Source organism: Mirounga leonina, unplaced genomic scaffold (assembly GCF_011800145.1).
Source record: "Mirounga leonina isolate KUSES-001 unplaced genomic scaffold, KU_Mleo_1.0 Mir_125, whole genome shotgun sequence".
NCBI lineage: Eukaryota > Metazoa > Chordata > Mammalia > Carnivora > Phocidae > Mirounga > Mirounga leonina.
Genome location: NW_023270305.1, coordinates 16,071,681 through 16,093,127, shown reverse-complemented (window position 1 = coordinate 16,093,127; position 21,447 = coordinate 16,071,681). Strand labels below are relative to the sequence as shown.

At 42.1% G+C, this 21,447-nt stretch overlaps 2 protein-coding genes across 3 annotated transcripts in view; one reads left to right on the top strand and one right to left on the bottom strand.

Annotated features, from left to right (window-relative positions):
- The window catches only part of ALK (ALK receptor tyrosine kinase), a 687,757-nt gene extending 682,740 nt beyond the window's left edge, over nucleotides 1-5,017 (top strand). The window contains exons 27-29 of the mRNA XM_035000834.1: nucleotides 777-911; nucleotides 1,631-1,721; nucleotides 3,900-5,017. Of these exons, the coding sequence (XP_034856725.1) occupies nucleotides 777-911; nucleotides 1,631-1,721; nucleotides 3,900-4,586 (913 nt within the window). The 3' untranslated portion in view covers nucleotides 4,587-5,017. The remainder of the gene's footprint in view (nucleotides 1-776; nucleotides 912-1,630; nucleotides 1,722-3,899) is intronic.
- The window catches only part of CLIP4 (CAP-Gly domain containing linker protein family member 4), a 78,825-nt gene continuing 60,498 nt past the window's right edge, over nucleotides 3,121-21,447 (bottom strand). Inside the window, exons 15-16 of one of the 2 annotated variants that reach the window (XM_035000836.1) lie at nucleotides 20,752-20,824; nucleotides 3,121-3,464 (exon numbers count right to left, since the gene is read on the bottom strand). In XM_035000836.1, coding sequence (XP_034856727.1) covers nucleotides 3,368-3,464; nucleotides 20,752-20,824 — 170 coding nt within the window. In that variant the 3' untranslated portion in view covers nucleotides 3,121-3,367. Of the gene's footprint in view, nucleotides 3,465-13,193; nucleotides 15,389-20,751; nucleotides 20,825-21,447 lie in introns of those variants that run through there. The other variant, XM_035000835.1, reaches the window with a different exon arrangement.

The window sequence follows — 21,447 nt, the reverse complement described above, 5'->3', positions numbered from 1 at the left end:
TAATTTAAAAGATTCTACCATTTTTTCCCCTAAAATCAGTAAAAGTTGTCATTTTTTAATGATACTCAATGTTGGTGAGAGTGTCTGATGCGTTCCTGGACAATGCTGGCTGCCTGTGATTGGAATGACACGTTTGGAAGTGTGGAAGTGGACAATAGGTGCCAAGAATTTTTCAATGTTCATATTCTTTTGATCTAGCAATTTGATTAGAATGATCTTAGATTTTACTAGATTATCCTAATCCTAAATTTGAGGGATTTGTCCTAACGAAATGGTCCTTTTAAAAAATGCATCACAGATTTAAAAGATGTTCATCGGTCTTTTAAATATTTTAAAAATTGAAGACAATATGGAAATGATAAGGCAAATTGTGGCACAACTACTCAATGGAATGTTTTATGGCCATTTCAGATGTTTCTATGGCACAGAAAATGTTTATGCTATAACAGAGATAGCAAAAACAGTCAAGGTTCAAAATTGCATTTGAAATATAACTGCAATTATGTAAAAGAAATCTAAGTACAGAAACGACTGGAACAAAAAATAACATGCTAACCATGGTTATCTTTTTATGGAGCATCACCTGTGGCTACTTTCTCATTCTTTTTTTTATTTTTGTTCTCCATATTAAGAATTCTCAGTTGTGGAAAAATGTGTAATAAAAAATTTAACATCTGTGCATATATGTGTGTGTGTGTCCCTGTATGTGCATATATCTGTGTGTGTGTGTGTGTACGTGTGTATATGCAAACCCGCATGATCTCTTCTGTGCGCAGGTCCTTTGGAGTGCTGCTGTGGGAAATATTTTCCCTTGGGTACATGCCATACCCCAGCAAAAGCAACCAGGAAGTTCTGGAGTTCGTCACCAGCGGAGGACGGATGGACCCACCTAAGAACTGCCCTGGGCCTGTGTATGACTCTTTTAGGCACATTTCTACGAGTAGCTAAGGACAGTTTTTCTTTTCAAAAAATATTGCAGCCACACATGCTTTTTTTTAAGATGGAGGGGCAAATAGATGGCTGACCTCCTTCAATATGCCCCAGGATAGGAGTGTGTCTGTGACTTCAGTGAGGTGGGTTAGTCTTCTGGCCCCTCAAAAGTAGTGATGTCATGCCTGAAAAGTTATCCTCTGTCTGGCTGGAGACTGTGGACTCACCAGGCTCACACTCCTCAACACCTCCTAGGAGTCTGTGTCCCGAACTCCCCCCTCCACCGTGCTGCCCTGCACCATCTGTCTTAAGTCTCCTTTGACTATTTCCATTCCCCGCATTTTCTGCTGTCCTGTCTGGCATCCCTCACCTCCTTCCCACAAGCAAGGCAGATGGGAAAGAAAATTAGAATATTCTTCCCCAGAGGTGCCTTTAATTCAGAAATGGAATGAGAGGAGCCATATTTCACGTAAACACCAGGATGTCTGTTAAGGAGCTTTGGGGTTCTAATACCTTCGCACCTGGGCACCATTCCTTGGCCCATCAGCAGAGGGCAGCAGATGCCAACCACATGGGACCTAGCTGAGTTGTCACTCTCCAAGACGGTGCCACCTTCTGGTCCCCCTTAGAGAAGTGCTGGGGAAAAGGTATTCACCCCTCTTTCTCTTGGTTTTAATTAGCGTTTGTACTCTTCTTTTAGATACCGGATAATGACCCAGTGCTGGCAACATCAGCCTGAAGATAGGCCCAACTTTGCCATAATTTTGGAGAGGATTGAATACTGCACCCAGGTATAAGCATTTTCCCCCTTGACCAGCATTTATATGAAAAAGATGGCAAATACCAACCTATGAAATGGAAGTTAAGCCAGCCAGAAAATAGGAGTTATTAACGATCACGAGAATGACTGTTGATCTATGAAGTAAGCTGACTGGTACCTCAGTTTTGTAAATAAATGCGGGTCACTGCCTCTTCCTTCACCAGCACATGACATAGCTGCAGACACGCAATACTATTAGGGGATCAATTCAACTCACAAGTATGAACTAAATCCGTCCCCGTCCTGGGTAACTAATGGTTTTTTAGACAAAACTGGAGCTCCAGAGAAGTGTGGGAAACACGTGTTCTCAAATAGCTTATAGCGTGGCTAGAGAAATAATAATGTGAAATAATTAACAGTATGTAATTGTAAAATTGGGTGCCCAATGATAACCACTAGAGGGATTCAAGGAAGGAACAAAGTAAGCTGGAGAAATGTGAACATCATCAATAACATTAGTACAGCATCTGTAATACACAAATCACCTTTCTTGTTTTTCATTTTATCCTCAGTGAAGTACATAAAATATCCCCATTTTCCAGATGAATTGAGGCGTGGAGGTTTTCCAAGCCGCGCAGTTTCCTGGCCATACCGCTGGCCCCTATGCGAATCCTTCTCCCATTTCCTTCAGAAAGGACTCTAAATTTTCCCTTTCTAAAACGCTATTTTAGCAGACCCTGCCTCCTACCTCAAGAGAGGAGAGGCTGAGAATTCATTCCCTCCCCCGCCCCATCTGTGCATGGACACCAGTTCCCAGCTCCCTCCCCACATGTCAGTGGAGGGGGCGGCCCCCCTCCCTCAGAGGAGGCCCTCAGGGGCACTCCCTCCCTCCAGCAGTGTCTCCTCTCCACACATCTGCTTCCTTCCCTTTCTCAGCTCTCATTCTGCCAGGATATGTAACTCTGGAGAATATTTCAGAAGTCGGACAATGAACCACTAACTCCCTAACTCGCCTCCTCTTGGTTGTGACAGAAGCCATATACATGTTCAAGCCACCTCGTTCGTTCCTAACACCACCGTCCCACCCTTCCACTCCTTCAGCTCAGAAGGGAGGGGACTGGCCTTTATCTGGCTGGACTTCACTGATCCAATTCTGTGGGGTTCTTTCAGAAAACTTGCTGTCCAATGAATGGCATTTTAGGTTATTATGTTGTAATACTAATGGAATATTAGTATATTCCACTCAACTATATATACTTTGGAGTAATTCTTCTCCCAAGCATATAACATCCCTCTTAAAAGACGGTAATTTTGTACAAGCATATTTTGAATGACTCCCCATAGAGAATGAATAAATAACCAGGAAGGATCTAAAGAATAAGAGAATCAGAAGGTAGCTGTTTGTATTCTTATACTCTTTTTATTGATGAATCCTGGGCCAACATGTTCTTCTGCTACCCTGAAGCAATGGTTTTCCCGATTTGCACAAAATATTAAAGAATTAAATTCCCCCAAGTTTAAGTTTCCTTCCACAGATTTCCTTCAAATCTCTGGCAACTGCTTCTGCTTTTCTGTATTACCATTCATTGCTGTAAAAATGATCTAGCACAGAGCTGGTTTTGTGAGTGGTGTTCCTCATGGCTCTGCAGTTCTTTCTGGGCTTGGCAAAGGGCCCGGTCAGATCCAGACCCGATCAAGAACCACTGTGCTATGTGCACGCCGAAGGGCACGATGCTGTAACACAGGAAACGTCATCATCATAAGTGGAAGGTGGCTAGGAAGAGAAGAGGTAGACCTTGTGAGCCAACGGAGCGTGTGTCTCTCCTCCCCTCCCCTTGTCCTGCGTGCGCACGTGCGCGCGCACACACACCTGAAGTCACAGACTTTTCTTTTCAGCAGAAGGGATTTTTTGGGGAATGGACTGGAATCTGTAAGATTTGGCCAAAGGTGGTGTCTGGAAAGCCACTCCCCTGCACCAGACACCTCTAAACAAGTGTTTACCCTCCAGGCTCTTCAAGGATGATGATGACCTCCCATTTTCATCTCCTATTCCCCGGGGCCTATGAATTAATATATTCCCAGTAAACACTAGGTGGCCTCCTCATCTGGAAAATAAGTCTGGATGAGGCCATCGCTAAGGTATCTTCCAGACCCAACAATTTTGGTCTATGATTCAACATCTTAATCGGTTCATTTCTCCCGCCTGTAGGACCCAGATGTGATCAACACGGCTTTGCCCATAGAGTATGGCCCACTCGTGGAAGAGGAGGAGAAGGTGCCCATGAGGCCCCAAGACCCGGAAGGTATTCCTCCTCTCCTCGTCTCTCCTCCACAAGCCAAACGGGAGGAAGGACAGGATCCCGCTGCCCCGCCCCCCCTGCCTTCCACTTCCTCGGGCAAAGCCGTGAAGAAGCCCACGGCGGCGGCGCTCTCTGTTCGCGTCCCAAGAGGGCCCGCCGTGGAAGGAGGACACGTTAATATGGCATTCTCCCAGTCCAACCCACCGTCAGAGCTGCACAAAGTCCAAGGATCCAGAAACAAACCGACCAGCCTCTGGAACCCAACGTATGGGTCATGGTTTACAGAGAAACCCACCAAAAAGAACAATCCTCCAGCAAAGAAGGAGCACGAGGAGAGGGGAAATCTGGGGCGTGAGGGAAGCTGTACTGTCCCACCTAACGTGGCACCTGGCCGACTCCCGGGTGCCTCTCTGCTCCTAGAGCCATCCTCGCTGACTGCCAGCATGAAGGAAGTGCCCCTGTTCAGGCTGCGCCACTTCCCGTGCGGGAACGTCAACTACGGCTACCAGCAGCAGGGCTTGCCATTGGAGGCCACCTCTGGCCCCGGGACTGGTCATTCTGAGGACACGCTTCTGAAACACCAGCCGGGGCCCTGAGCCCCCCGGCCCTCGTCTCTCTTCCTTGGGAAGCCTGAGCCCACGGAGGAGGGCCAGGTCATGGCTCCAGAGACCGAACGTCACTTTTCATTCTGTGCCAACTTGTTTTGAAGTGCCCCATACACAGCTCTGTTTTTCAAAAATGCTTTAGAAAAAGGTTTTGAGCATGGGTTCATCTTATTCTTTCAAAAGAAGAAAACATCGTAGAGACAAGTGATAACTGCAAGGCCCCGACTGAGTTGCAGGAGGTTCTTTTGTGCATGGTCGACGTCCACGTCCTCCTGCTCACTCACATTGTGTGTGCTCTGCTCAACGCGGTCAGCATTCGCTGCTCACGTGGCTCCGAGTTGGAGTCACAGGTGTTTCCTGACCTTGCGGGTGTGGACCCGGACCACTTGAGGCGGGGAGGAAACAGAAATAAAGGAGTTACTTTCAGGAGCCGGCATGGGGAAAGACGCTCTTTACTGGGAAAGGAGACATCACAGACAACCAGCTGAAATGTCCCTTTAGGTGATGTCTGGATGCTTCCGACTGTGCCGATTCGCTGATGATTGTAAACATGTGATGAATAGTTACGGTGCGATAGAGAAAATGCACAGATACTCATCTGAACGAAAAGCAGATATTCAGCGCACTCTGAGTATGATAAAGACACAGTCCGTCCAGATCCAGAGATTCAAACATCCTGTCAATATACCTCATGCCTTAAGAAAACCCTCCTACTAAAGGGGGCCTGAGTGCGAGGTTTCCTACCGGACTGAAAGCTCGAGATTTGAATTCTTACTTAATTTAAAACTTCCCACTAATTAAAATCAACTCTGATCATTTAAAAGCAAAATGTATAAGCAGCAGTGATACATCGAAGCCTAGACACATGCCCCTTCATGGGCCTAGGTGTCGATACGTCCCAGGCCCAAACCTTCCAGCAGTTTCCATCACGAAGGTTAAGCACAGGGACGTTTCCACCTGCAGTGGCAGGCGGGTCACTGGACGCCCAGGCCCTCGGTGGTCCCGAGAGGTGCAGCGTCCACCCTTCCAGTGTCCATCTACCTTCATCCTCCTGCAGCACGTGATCCCAGCGTACATGGGAACACTGATTTGCTCACATAGGCACGGCATCCTTGGTATAGCTCCCAAATACAGATGGAAACAGGACTCCCCCTCTGGGTGGCAAAGGAACAGCGGGGCACTGGCGTGTGGAGATGGACCTTGCCACGTGATAGTGGGGGCTCCGAACTTGGGTTTTCACAGATGACATTGATTTCCATGAAAACGAACTGCGAATGGGTTAAGTTTTCCACACACGTACTTGGGCAATAATGCTTTATCAGTGACCTTTCATTTCATTCTTTCTTTCTGCTTCTCCTCCATTCCTTTGCTCAGCTGCTTTCCTGGTGGGGGCTGTGCCGAAACATTGCTTTGGGAGGACAGCATTTTTCCATGACTTGATAGGCTCTAAGCATCCCCAAGTGAAAGGACTGTATATATATATCTCCACCTTCTCCCCCGCCTCCTCACTCTCCCCTAGGTCACAAGTATCGCTGTAGATGTGGAAAAGCCATTCTGATCCAGGCCAACACTAGACAAGTGTCCATTCTGTTTGAGGCAGATGCCTCGCCCTGGTTGGGGGTCCTGCACATCTGTACAAGCACTCATACCCTGAACACCACTTTTCCTTTATCCTAACTGCCAAAAATATTCTCCCCAGACCACAGATGATGCTGAAACATCAACAAACTCATCTCTAAATAACGGTATCCGTAAAGTTTTGGCTCATGCCAGGTGCAAAAGTAAACAGTCTAATTATATAATCTAATTCATAAACCACTAGCGGGGCCCAAGAATGATACATTGAGAAGCTCTCTCCTAAAGGATAATGACAGAGGAGCTGACAAGAACTGAGAAGAACAATTTCATTTTATATCTGTAACACCAGTAACCAGTTAAACAGGGAGCATGCTACATGGTGAAATAGCCAACTCTTTATTGTCATTAATGGGGAAAAAAATCGTATCCCTTCCTCTTCTTAGAAACTACAAATCCATTACATTTTCAGGTTGTGCCTTACTACCACTGAGTTTGATTTGCTGATTCTAATTGTCTTCATTGGTATCAATTTTCATGTAAATGATAGTCAAGTCTTAAAAGCCTGTATACATGGATAAGTAAATAAACAACTCCACACTGAGATATTACGACCTTAAGACGTTTCATTTAATTCGCTGTAAGCCCTGGGTATCACCAGGACATTAACCTGGACTATTGTCCACTCGGTCATGCTCTAGCCATATGGCGGTGGCAATTTGTGTAGATGCTGTGGATGCTCTTATATATTAACTCTGACAGAAGAGTCCTACCTAGAGCATGAACAGGCACACTTAGAGTTTATAGAAGCCATGTTAATGAAACCATAAGCTAGAATAATGATTTATATTCCATGTCTATAAAGAAGCTCATCAAAAGTGCCCAACTGTACCACTGGGAAATCGGCAATTTGTAAGGAAATGACCAGTTTAATATGTGGCAACTCAAAATTATAGCAATTTCAAAAGGGTGGGAATAAGCTTAATATTTCTTAAAGATTATGATCTACTCAGTGGTCAAAAGACTGGATTCTCTCCCACCAGTTAGGTTGTGAGTCCTGGCTCTCCTTGGGGTATCGGACCTGGCCTGGCTGTCCCTGTCTCCATGTACAATGAGGAGAATGGCTTCCTTTCCTCACAGCCCCTCGGGGAGATTACAATCTGTGTCTAAGCACAAGCACTCCTTCGTACACCCCTTCAATTCCCAAGTGATTTGGGCTGCGTGTGGGGGAGAATTTCAAAAGTCAGAATGTGCCTAAACACTCCTGCCTCTCTACCACCAAAGCACCATGTTTGATTTCATCTGTCACTTGTGTAATCACAGGAACAAGAACCCTACCAGCACCCAGTCCTTTTTAGCTCAAAAGAATGTAAAGACTCTACCACACTTAGAACTGTTTAAATGTTAAAAATAAACATCACAGAAAGGAAGGTAATCAGCTTGAGTAATTAAAAAAAAAAAATTCTGGCATCTTCATATAATACTTGGCAAACTCTCTAGCTATAAGTTATTATGTAACTGTAGGTTACCTTTACTCCACTAAGAAATTCTAAGTGATCAGGCTAGTTTAATATAAGATTTTCTCCAACAATAGCAAGATTCACATTCACATGAGCTTTGGAGACCTAAAAACAAGATGCACATGAATTCAGACTATCCTTGATAACAGACTCCCTATGACAAGATTCATAAAACCATATGAAGTGTGTTGTCAATCTGTCTTTAGCTAATGACTTTCTAAATGGGTCCCCAAAGAACATACAATTTGACTTTGCTAAGTTCATTGCAGCAGATGGTTCCCCATGTTGTGTGAACATGCAAAACAAAACCCAGCATTCCCGTAATCCTCCACAGGATGCCCTAAAATAAAAGAGAATTATTGAGAACAAACAGTAAGGCTTCTATTAAGATTCTTTTTTCCTTTCATACTCTGAGTAGGTGTATTTAATTTTTAATGAACGACTCAAGTACGAAGCTATTTTTAGTTCTAACTTTAAAACACTGGAAAAGCTCAGTGTAAGAACAGACTGTTACATGCAACGGTGGGGGGAAGGAACATGAACTACAAGCACAAAACTAAAGCAATGACTTCCCCGTCTTCGGTATTCAGTTAACGTAGAACGAGTGTGCTGCCCTTCCCCGTAAAGTCGGCACTACCAGGCCGACCTCGGGAAGCCTGCAAGCACCAAAGTCCGTATGCATTGCTGGCCCCACGTCCACTTCTCAGAGGCCTCTGTTCCACACTCGCCAGCTAGCTCCCTACTCCATCCATCTACCAAGGCTCCTGCCTTCTTGAGAGCAATTACCATTATTTATCCTGCCCTCACTCAAATGCTCGTTCATAGGCACGTGGCAGCTGGTATATATTAGACTGAAAGGCAGTCTTATTAAATGAACTCCTTCGAAGCCTCAGCAACTAGTGTATGTTAATAGCCTCTAGAATATTTACATTCTACGAGATGTTATTTGCCAGGATAGGTGAGTAGTAGATGGGACGACACTTCGGCTTGATTATACTACGTTGGATGGGTTGGGACTACTTGGTATTTGAGAGACAGAGGCAGATGGGTCAGCCCCAGGTGCTCGACTGCAAGTACCCGCCCCAGTGACTCCAGCAAGTTCCGTGAAGCCTCGCGTTCTCATTTCACGGCATTAACTGTTTGGTCTCAAAGCCCCTTGCAAGGTCAATGATTCTGTGAGACTTCACCTCTGTGTAACACAGGCAAATCCCAACAGGACTGGTGTGTGGGCGCTTGTGTGTCCTTTTCCTTAATCTTAGCACTTGACTCTTGACTCTTCATGCATTTAGAGCCAAAGCCAATTAACTCAGTGCGCCATCCCAGTGAGCCAAATTGTAGTCTTTATACAGAAGGAGCCCAGAAAGAAGTTTAGTATCAGTTCTCTGTTTATTCTCTTCGAAGATCTCTTTAACAAGTCATAAAATTATGAACATAGCAAAAAAGTTAAGTGGGTGGTTTCCCGAGAGCAGCAAAGCTGCAGGACTAGGAGAACTGGGTTCGTTGAACGAGCTGTCTGCCTTCAGCGCTGTAACACTCATTTCTCTCTTTTATGTCCTGCTACAGCTGCAGACTTATTGGCAAAGTAGGATGATAAAACTTATCTTCGGAGGGCTTGCCATACCTGACATTTCACGATAGGTCGGATGCACTTCCTGTCCATCGCCAATGAGCACCTCCCAGTCTCCATTCCCAGAGCCGGATACAAAGCCCAGAATAAGCCACGAGTCTGGGACAGGAGGTGTCTGCAGGGTCAGGCATCCCTAAGCCAGTGTCACGGTGCCACTACGATAAGGAATTCATTTATAACAGGACTCCTCTCTCCCAGCTACGTAGGATTGGAGGGAATCCCTCTTTTCACGTTTATAGACACACCCACAGCAACTGGATGGCCATTTTTTGAACATGTGGTAAATAATATAGCTTTATAGTGGATCTAGAACTAGGGAATCCCCAAAGAGAGCCCACTCAAATATCTCACCGAAAGATAAGATTGTGAAGACTTGCAGGCAAATTTTCTACATTTTAGTACTTCTAATACTTCAGAAAAATTTTAAAAATCTAAGCCCTTCTGCATTATTCCAAATAATATTTATGATATTTCAGTTCTCAGAAGAAATAGAGTGATATTAAAGATAGATTCTTTTGGCACACGTGTGCCCCAGTAAGCAGCTAGTGAAGTTTTGTGCAAGGCAGGAAACATGCAGAGCATCCTCCGGATTCTCCTTGGTCACGCACCAGGCAGCGTGAAGTGAGGCCTCCTGAAGTTTCATGCACCTTCTTTATTCCCTAAACTCTATTCCCTTCAAGAAAAGGGAAAGAGCACTTGAGAAAATTATAATCTTTTAAACTCATATGTATAATCTATTGGAATTCTTATTAGAAATTCGCTTTTATTAGCAGGTTCAATTAAAGGGACTGAAGTTTGACACTTTTCTCTGTTGTCTCTAATGCAAAATTCACTTGCCCTGCCATCAACATGGAACTTTTTTTAAGATTTTATTTTTATTTATTTGACAGAGAGAGAGAGAGACAGCAAGAGAGAGAACACAAGCAGGGGGAGTGGGTGAGGGAGAAGCAGGCTTCCCGCCGAGCAGGGAGCCCGATGCGGGGCTCAATCCCAGGACCCTGGGATCATGACCTGAGCCAAAGGCAGATGCTTAACTGACTGAGCCACCCAGGCACCCGATATGGGACTTTTTGTGACTATTAAAATTCATTTTAAAATCCATCTTAGGATATTTTTTTCCAAAGATGCTGGAGAATAACACCTATCCTTCATGACGAGAACTGTGAGGGACAGCCATTATCTGGAACACTGTGGACCGAGATTTAAGCTGAATCTCAGAAGTCATATTAGAAAAAGAAGAAAGAGGGGCGCCTGGGTGGCTCAGTCGGTTAAGCGTCTGCCTTCGGCTCAGGTCATGATCCCAGGGTCCTGGGATGGAGCCCTGCATCGGGCTCCCTACTCCACGGGAAGCCTGCTTCTCCCTCTCCCACTCCCCCTGCTTGTGTTCCCTCTCTCGGTGTCTCTCTGTCAAATAAATAAAATCTTTAAAAAAAGAAGAAGAAGAAGAAAGAGAGTGCTGGAAGCTTTGTGTATGATTTGAACATGACTCATTTCTTTGTCAGTCTGATTTGTCAGGTGAAGAATAATTAGTTCGGTCCTCAAGAAGGGAAGTCTAGTTTGAGTAAAGCCAGCCTGAACTCTGGTGGACTGGACATGAAAGAACGTAAGCGCTAGGAGATTGGCTCAGGCTAAGGAGGATGCAGCCTCTGCGTATTTACACTTCCTACACGGTAGAAATGCTTAAAATTCAAGTGCAGTGCAATACAAGTAAATTTCTGAGACTCCCTATTTAATTTCATCTATCCAGTTCAAACAACTCTGACAGAATACCCAATCCTGAGACCATATTCTTCCAGGCAAAGGAGCCCACAGAGGTGTGCATGTGGGTAAATACCTAATACCTACAGGAGCAGCAGATTTTTCTGTCTGGGTTCATTCAGGATTTTAGAGCTGAACTTATGCCAGATTTGTGAGCATTTTTTAAATGACACTAGTGATCTTTAGGAACAGATTCTATTTTAAGCTAAGAGCCTCAATTTAAACACCTAAAATACCTTTGCTAACATAACTCAGAACTCCGCTGCCCCCTCAGCACCACCATGGCCCCCACACTTCCCTGGGTAGTAAATGATGAAAATGTTGAAACTTGCTGCTGCTGGATCATGAAAACTCTATTCATTGTAAGATATTCTAAAGGAACAAGAGGGGGAAAAAAGGTTCCCACACCTCTTGGTGCCCTTCTCTGCAACGGAGAGGCCATAAGCAGAAACTCAGCTCCATTCCTACCAAGCATAATGAAGATAAAGCATCGTAACAGGTCCCCACCAACCATAATTCCTCCGCATACGCCTTTTTTTTTCCCTCCTATGAAAAGGAGCATTAGCAAAAATTTTGGTAGAGGAAATCCTTTTTGCCCATGCAAAGGCATCCTATTCTGCTTATAATAAAATCTTAACGTGTCCTATTGAACTTGTTCGGCCTACAAGCGTCATTAGGAATGTCCGTTGTACATTCAAGCAGCTTATATGTGACAATGTTTGTAAATAACGGCCTATGTGTCAAGGGATATTATTAATTACTAAAAATATATGTGATAATGTGAGTTTTGTATCAACTACTACATTTATAAGTATAGTGAAGCACAGGGTATGAAGAAAAATAAAAAATAAATTCTCCTATTGGCTTGCAATGTGGCGATACATAGAATAATCATTTAGAAATTGTCTAGTGAGTAGTTACAATTAATTACTAGATCCATTTCTTAATTAAGAATGACTCTTAACACACTGGGTCTCTAGCCACTGGTCAATGTGGCTTAAATAATAGTATCACATATTCTAAGTGGATAGGTCCAAAATGAAACTCTGAAATAAAAACGTTTGGCCCCAGAGACCAATGCTGTGCACCAGTCAGTATTCGACTATACATATGACGACATTCTCTGGATTACGGTCCTACCAAAATAGAAATTCAAAGCCGTCCCCAGGGGAAACACACACACACACACACACACACAGGCAGGTGCCTCCTCCCCTTCTCTTACCCAGCCCTTGGCACCTTTCTCTGCAGGTCACTGTTCTGGGGGAAAGTTAGACTCCCATGATTCGAACCTTCCTTGTCCTCTTCCCTCCCGTACCAAGCACAATTACCTGTTCCATGGCCTGGTCTCTCGAAGCCACCTGTCTGAAGCTAGCTAGATAATATCCCTACTTTGAACTATCAATGGCCTTCATTGCCTTTGTTCATTCAACAAACATTCACTGAGCATCTACTAGGTGCAGGTATTACTCCAGGTGTCAGGGATAAAGCAATGGACCAGTCAAATCCATCCCTCCATCTAGTGAGGGAAGAGAGAAATAAGAAGCAAAAAGTCTAGCATGATCAAGGATGGTAGATACGAAGGAGAAAAATCAAACACGGGGCGGGGGGGTGGTATACGGTTCTGGAGAGAAGGGTGCAAGCGTCTCAGACCAAGACTGCAACGTCTCAGAGTTCAGAGTCGGCAAACATCTGCATCTGAACACTTTTAAGCACTTAATATTCCCACCAAATTACCCTAAAATAAAAAATAAAGCTTTGTAGTAGAATGTAGGTAATTATTTATATGTTCTTTTTAATTTAAATTCAAAATAGTCTATCCTACCCTAAAAAAACAAATGAAATCCCACTGGTATAAAAGAAAGTGAAGCAATTTTAGAAAACTCTAGAAACCCATTCTTCTCTTAAATGGCTCTCTGTCCATCAAAACGAGATAGTAGGAGGGTGGCTAAAAATATAACTTTACTTGTTGAGTAGAAAGCATGATACTTTTTAAGACTCTAGAGTGGTAAGACAAATCCAAGTCATTGTGGTAAGACAAAAAAGGTAAGCACGGAGCCCATGTCCTCTGAGTTACTGAGAGAAGGGGCGATGCGGAAGGGTGATGACAAGATAACATTCCAAGACCAAAACAGCTTCCCTTTTTTATTAATGCTCAAGAATTGAACTGTGAATGACATTTAGTAAGCAAAACACAAATGAAAACACCTCATTTGTATGTATAGTATATGTAAACATATACATTATATGGATTTAATGATCCTAATCTAAATATGAGAACAATTGTTTCCCTGACCTTAGAGTTGGCATTACTGTTTCTTACAGTGTTTCATATTTAACAGGAAGAATTACGGACACCCAAGTTCAAAGTAATCATGAATTCCATATTAAGGTATAAATAGAGTTTTAAAGAAATAAGCTGTATAATAAAATAAGTTTACTTTTGAATTGCAATACAGGCATTTTCTTCAATCAATAAAAATATTCCTTGATTATAAAGCAGCCATATTTTGCAAATGTATATCAGGAAAATAGCTCTGGCAATATTTGAAATACCACACTTCTTTTTAAAAAGGCAGCAAAGCAACAGAATTTAGATTTTAAATAGTATATTGCAAAATAGTTCAACATATTATTTCTAAGCACAAAGCGAGCTCCATTCTAAAGGATACTTTTAATCTTATAAAGTAAACTGTTTCAATATTTCTGTGTAGTTTAAAGGCTACATATCTACAATGAAAGATAAATCTTTACACATATAGGACATAAATGTCAATACATATCCACAACACAAACGTTTTACATTATATCACTCCATTTTGAAACCCAGTTTGTTAACATGTGCTCAAAAAGAAATACAAAAACATGATACAATTCTGTAGCTTTGTAACAGGCTGAATTTTGCAACAACTGAAAACATAAAAACAGCAAAGGTAGCAAACACAATACCAGTTTTATGAATAGGACCAAAAACATCGAGAAATCATAAACATTTAAGTAACTATTATATTCTTCCTAACACATCTTAATTTACTCTCTTCTCTTAAATATAATTTTTCTAAATGTTTTTCATATCCCAGGAAGAAATAATGGCAAATTCTCCACAAAGATGAAAGTGCATTGTTTTAAAAGTGCTTCGTGTGTGTGTTTCATAGGTATGTCCAATAAGGAATTAGACAAGTCTGTGCAAAAAATTCCAATTATGACTTGAATTCATAAACCTAATGGTGGGGTTCTGTAGTTCATTCAGATGAGGCAATTGCCAACACAGAAGAAAAATCTGTGATTACATACTTTGTATAGAGGAAAGAGCACAGGTCAGGAGACCCCCATTCTATTCTGAGCTCTGTTAATCAGCTAGAGACTCCAGGTAAAAGAACTGCCCTAGAACTTCCATTTCTCTATCTGGCAATAGCTGAGAGGCTCAGCAGAAGAGCCTCGAAGGCCCATTTGACTCCTAGAGTTTTAATGTATCTCTAGATGAGGGATTCCTGAAAGGGCAAGTCATTTCCAAAAAAAATATGAAAAATACACTAATCATAAGCTGCTCTTCTTATTAGTACAGAAAGAAAAACTCCAAAAATACTTGACAGAAAAAAGTATGTGAAGGTCATATGTTAACCAAAGCCGGTGAAAACTCTCACGGATGACAGCCTACGAAAAATCCAGTATTATGTGCAAAATGAAACCGAGTAAGCAACGTCAGTTGGTTACCTAATGGCACATTTTTTTTCCCTAAGTCTCAGAATTTCCTTGGCTCTAAAGCTTTAAAAGCTCTTAAAAATGCTTATTTTGAACTTGTCTTAAGAGAACCATGCTTCCCATGGTTCAGATTTCTAGCTTTCTAAAGGAGTCTCTCTGAATTGTTATAATGGTTTTTTTTTAAGGAAGACAGCTCTATTTTCAAATCTAAAATAATGGCTAAATAAACCACTGGCCATGGACTCTTTATGCCTGTATATGAGCTCATTGAATATGTTAGAAGTTTAACTCAACAATTCTCATCCACAAGCTTTGACCCATTTATTCCCCGATAGGTTACTCTGCTTGGCCTAACTAAGACTCCGTGGTTTGGCTTACAGGTGAAATAGCGCGTGTCACCCACGGCTCCGTCATTCTTCCCCTTGGCACTTCGAAGCTCAAGTCCAAGCCAGGTTCCAGAAGCAAAGTCAGTGGGGCCCACATACCGAACGGTCCCCATCTCATTAGAGCTGGTGAGGAGGACCTGGGACCCCTCGTGCAGCTTCACGCTCCCTTCCCCGCTCCCAGCGGAGGTGGTGCTGCCCCGGCCGCGGCGCAGGGCAGGTCTCGGTCTGGCGGAGGGAGAGCAAGGGGACCGCTTCAGCAGGAAAGCCACACAAGCCATCTGTCAGCTCCCTTCCCACCAACACCGTCACAATTCATTCGCAAAACAAAATACTCTCTGTTCACACCCTGATTGTTTTTATTCGAAATAGCCACATTAGGATATACTTTTGTTCAACATTTGAAACATTTTTCTCTCTTGGCTATTTTAATAGTACCCTAATCTGGATTTAAGATTTCACCAGCAATTTCTAAATACACACACACACACACATTTTTACTTTCTGTAAAAATAGCCACTAGAAAAAAATACACTTATAACTTGTTTAACTGCACTCAATTATCAAAGCAAAAAAAGAAAAAGAAAAAAAGAAAAAAGAGAATGTAGCATTAGGGCTATGGTAAATTAAACTGACCTTTTGTTCACTCTTTGAACATTGATTTACCTGAAAAACAATGTTTAGAAACTGCTCGTCTATAACTTTATAAAATAAATTTATATCTATCTTCTCTGAATGAACTCCAGCCACACTTCAGGGTTTACCACCCTCCCTGTCACTAACAGTAAGGAGGGTCTTAGTTTCCAGGCGCAGGACTCCTCTCCTTTTCTCTACAAAACGTTATTTATAATGAACTGCGTCCTGGCACCCGCCGCCAACCTGACCTGATAGCAAAACTACTGAGCACTCACGCAGGGATTTCATCCAAGGCCTCAAGACAATACTGTCCCTAGCACCCTCCACTGTCACTGCGAAGTCACTGAGCCTGGAACTCACACTAGAAACATCACCAGGTTCTTGCTGCCCTACATGACCCGAGACTTCCCCAAACCACCACCACGGGAGCCTTGCATGCTCCATGTGCGTACCACCTCTCCTCCAAAACAAAACCTTCTCCCCGTCCCCACTGTAGAGACAAGGCAGAACCTGTTACCAAAACTGCATGGTGCCTGGAAGAAGCTGGGTCCTCCTGATTCTCTATTTCATTTCACTGTCTATATTTCCTAAAACACTATCACACACAACACTGCATTTCCTTCCATTAACAACTCTGTAAGAAAGAAGACCACTCTAATTTCATGGGTAAGAAAACTGAGGTCCAAAGATTGGTCCCAAGCCACATTTGCCAACACGTGATAGAATTCTAGTTAGAAAATATAATGGAAAAAAGTATCATTTATTACAAACGTACACATACAATGATAAGGTTAACAAAGAATACGTAACACCTGTTGGGAAAAGTACAACCTTTACTGAAGAACATACAAAAGAAAAATATACAAGCTTTGCTTCTGGATAGAAACATGTATGTGTCAATTCTCCCTAAATTCACCCCTCAGAGGGATATTTGCAACCTCACAAAATCAGTCTAAATTCCACATAAAAATGATGCTGTGTATCATTTCCTGAGCACCTACTATGTGCCCGGCACTTTCCATCCACTATCTTATCCAACCTCACCCAAGCCACTGCCGTAGATATTACCTCCCTTCAAACAGAAGAGGAATTTGAGGACCAAGAAAAATTAAGCTATTTGCCTATGGTCGGAGGTACGGTGAAGAGGACAGATGGGGCTCCCGTGCAAGGTGGTGCGAGCACAAAGGCCAGGCGCTTACAGCCACAGATGGGTATTAGTAATTAACACAAAGCTGAAAAATAACACAGCGAAGATTTACATTGCCAGCACATTAAACTCTAAAGTTACTATAACTAAAACAATGGGGCTCTGGCACAAGAATGTACTTCTACATGACACAGAAAAGATACCTTAGAGAAATACACATAATTTCTTATGTGATTAAAAAGGAACACTTCAAATCAGTAGGGACAGGAGTGAACATTCAACTAGGAGTGCTGTAAAAATCATCTGGGGGGAAAGAATATGATTCTTACCACTCACTGTATGTTAAAATAATTTCCAAATAAATTAAACAGCTAAATACATACATTAGAAAACAGGAAAGAACCAGAAGGAAATAGTGCTGGATATCTGCCTGAATAGACACACACACACACACACACACACACACACACGGGAAGGGAGGGAAACAGATAATGAATGAAAAGTCTAGCATCTACTATTAGTTAAATTATGATTTTTTTCACCTATTATTATGCCATAAAAACGTTTCTATATCACAGGACAGTCTTTTAAAATACTGCAAAAGCCACACTGAGGAAAACTGTTAAAGAATACAGGATTTATTAAGGGAAAAACTTTCAAAGGGTATGGAGAATCTGATTTGTCCATCTTGGTTTAAAATTCAGATACATGCTTTAGGAAAAAAATTAGGAAAGTATATACCAAAACAGAAGTGATCACTTCATCTAGGTGATAAAAATTACAGATGATCTTTATCTGCACTTAGTTTTTTATAATTTTTCAAATTTTGTACAATCAACTTTCATAATCAAAAAAGTTTTAAGAGAAATAAACTAGTAATAAATGAATTCAAGATCTAAACCAAAAACTCATGGTTTGGGTGAAGAGTTAACATTCTAATAAGAATGATCTGATTCAAGTTACGTCTAAAAGCTCAGGGAAGTGAGAAACTTGGAATTATAAGTACATTTCAGAGCTACTCATTCAAAAACATTAACTAACCACCTATGAAATGGCAGGCCCAGGGCTAGGTTCTAGATTTGTGCATAATAATCAGTAAAATGTCATCAATACCAAAATACAGACTGTGTGCGGTGCAGAAGGAGCACAGAAAGAGGAAGAAGTCTATCCTCCCTTAAGGGCCAGGGAAGATCCTTCAGTGGGGAAGTGACCTGTAAGCCTCACTGGTGAGGCTATCCCCACGAGACCAAAGTCAGGGGCACAGACAGGAGCCGTGCGTGCAGGCGGGCCTTTAGATGCCGTGCCGATGAATCTGGACTTCATCGTGTGTTTGACAATCGGGAAGCTTCAAGGCACAGGCAGTGAATGCAAATGGATGATGTGACATAATGGAACATGCAGCAAACAGGATTCTGTGAGTTCTGCCTAAAGACATTCAAATTTGAGCTGACCACACAAACCGTGTCAACAGGCTGGATCCCACAGACGGGATGCGCCGTGACAGCACAGAGAGGAGCTGAGAGGAGCTGGCAGGACCAGGCTGCGTGTGGTGACAGGACACAGATGCAGGTTGGATGTCAGGCGGGCGAGGATGGACTCCTCGTGACTACCAGATCACTGTGGTGCACGGTTCAAATCCCAAGCCCCCTTCCTCTCTAGCCCTATTCTTGGCATTTGATACACATAGAATTCTGAAAACACGAGAACTGCGTCAAGCCCCTTGCCATCATGTTGTCCTCTGAATGAAATGCGTTCATCACTGTCATTTCGACAAATGACACAGAAAACCAGATCCTGCCCCCCTGTCCTCACGTCCTCTCTCATGTGGGGCAGGCACGTCCTTTACACAAACGCTTCAAGTTTCCTCCCCAGGAATTTTCATACCACTACGTTTTCCATGTTTCTTCTGGAAGTATCATTTATTCCCATATGAATAAACAAGAAAATGGTAGTGTGTGGGGAATCTCAATGAATTCATTTTTCAACCCAGTCCTCAGAATCCATCATGCTTCCGGCCTGGTCACAGCACAGTACCCGATCCCCTCTGTGCCATCGGCAGAAGGCCAGCCGTCACTCCCATGTCTCCCCTAGCCCAAGGTCACAGGCAGCTCTCCTACTACCTGCCAACACCCAAAGTCTTCCTCTTGTTCCTTAGAACAGTGTCCACCAAACATTTCAGTCCCGTACTCTATAAGCAAACATCAATTATTTTTAAAATTGATTTTATACCCTCAATGAGAGGTTTTTTTAAACAGGTACTAGTCTCAATCTGTAAAAGTATCAGTAAAGCTTCATTTCTTTTGACTTTTATAGAAAATAGAAGGTCCTCACATTTTCCCTCATGTCAGCAGATGATCTTGTGTCTACCCCTACCTGTGGTGTAATTCCCATGGTTCAGATTTCTTGTCCTTCCCTTGGTTCCCTGGACATCGTGTTCCCCTACCCCCATCATCGCACACGGCCTCTGACACTGCCCTTAACCCCGGGGCCTTTATATCCCGATGGTCTCTGCCTGGTATTTCTCCTATTCTGCCTAAGAACTCTTGGATATCTTCAAGAAACTGGAGCAGAGAGTCACTGCTCTTAACACACTCAGCCACTCAAGTGAGGAGACCAATTTCAACACTCTCAAAACTGGTGAAAGTTTGAAGGAAAGAAAAAAAAACAAAACCCCCAGCCAACCCTGCTAAACAGTACCTAGCAATGTCTTAGGACAATCAGGGTTGGCAAGTGAAATTTCAGATCCTTGTGACGCCTGGAGTTAACTTCTCAGCAGATTATATAAACCGCCTACCTGTTGCTCAGCTGATTGCCCAGTCCGGTGCCTGGGCTCCGCTTTCTAGTGGCTTCCAGAGTACCACACTTAAGCAAGGACATGTGCTTTCCTGCTCAGCTAGTCCTTTTTTCCTTCCCCACCCACCCCTCCACAGCCGCGGACATTAGCCTTTAGATTAAGTGGAAAAATTTTAAATTTAAAAAAAAAAACCTCCTTAATCCAATCAATCTAGAAGAGCCTCATACTCCTCTAAAAATAAAAAAGTTGGGGCACCTGGGTGGCTCAGTCGTTAAGCGTCTGCCTTCGGCTCAGGTCATGATCCCAGTGTCCTGGGATCGAGCCCCACACGGGGCTCCCTGCTCCACGGGAAGGCTGCTTCTCCCTCTCCCACTCCCCCTGCTTGTGTTCCCTCTCTCGCTGTGTCTCTCTCTGACAAATAAATAAATTAAATCTTTAAAAATAAATAAATAAAAATAAAAATAAAAAAGTTTCCCAGAGTGTCAGAAAAACATCAGGGGGAGTAAAGTGGGTCTGAGGGAAATCAATATAAATGAAAAAGAAAAAAAAAATTCTATAAAGAAACAACAACAAAAAAAGCATTTTGAGCAGTATATTCTAAAAGAGGGAGTGGGAGTATTTTTTAAAATAATACTAAAATCACTTTATGCAAACAGACCTGACATTTCTTTCATGTGTTGCTGAAAATATTAAATCAAATCTCTAATTAAAGAGTTTAAAATCAATCCACCCTATTCAATGGTAACATAAAATGTAAATTCCTCCAACTCTTATTAATGGTACTAAACTCTGAAAATACATGCAGCATAACTACTCTTAGTCATTGGTGACATTTTTAATTGAGCTTGCGCGGGAAGGAGGGAAGACTCTTCTCAATACACTCATGACACCTTTTCTCGTAAGTGCTAAAATTCTACCAAGCAATGCAAAAGGTACAAAATCTACTTTCTTCCTTCACAGAATTCTGTCATGTTCATCTTGAAAAGTGTTTTTCTAAATCTTCTTAATACTCACTTGGCAAATGCATTTCTTCTGTTAATCTCTTTTTGGGAAGAAGCAGAAGTCGTACTGAAACTTCTCCTAAAACCTAAATGTCAAAGTTAAGGTCACAAGAGGAAAAATAAATCACATTTGCAGTCCTCATTAAAAAGTATCTTTTATCATTTCTTCTATAGGTATTCTATTCTATCAAATGTTTCTCTGGAAACAGAAAGCAAAGAAAGTTAAGTACATACAGAATATAATAGTGGTTTAGACTTTTTTGACAAATTTTTATCTTACCTTTCTCATCAAACTATGCACATGCAAAAATAAGATCATGACATTCCATTTGGAGGTTTTTATTATAAAATTTCTTGAAAACCAAATAAAACTAAATTAGACACTGATAAAGTTGAATCTTTTTATTCTCAAATATTATAATCTTGGTAAATCATATGAAAGAAAGGATAAAAATGGCTTTAAAAACACTATCACTAAATATGCCATTTGTAAAATATTGAACAATAAATTTCAGAGTTTATGATTCTTGGCATCCCCAAATGACAGTTATTAAAAAAAAAAAAAAAAAGATTTCATGAAAGGTACATTTTAAAAAGATGTCTTTAAAAAAGAGTAAGATTTCCAGTTCTGGAAAGTAATGGCAGACCAGATGTGCTGAATCCATCTCTTGATCAAAGCGAGTATAATTTTATACAACTATAATTAAAA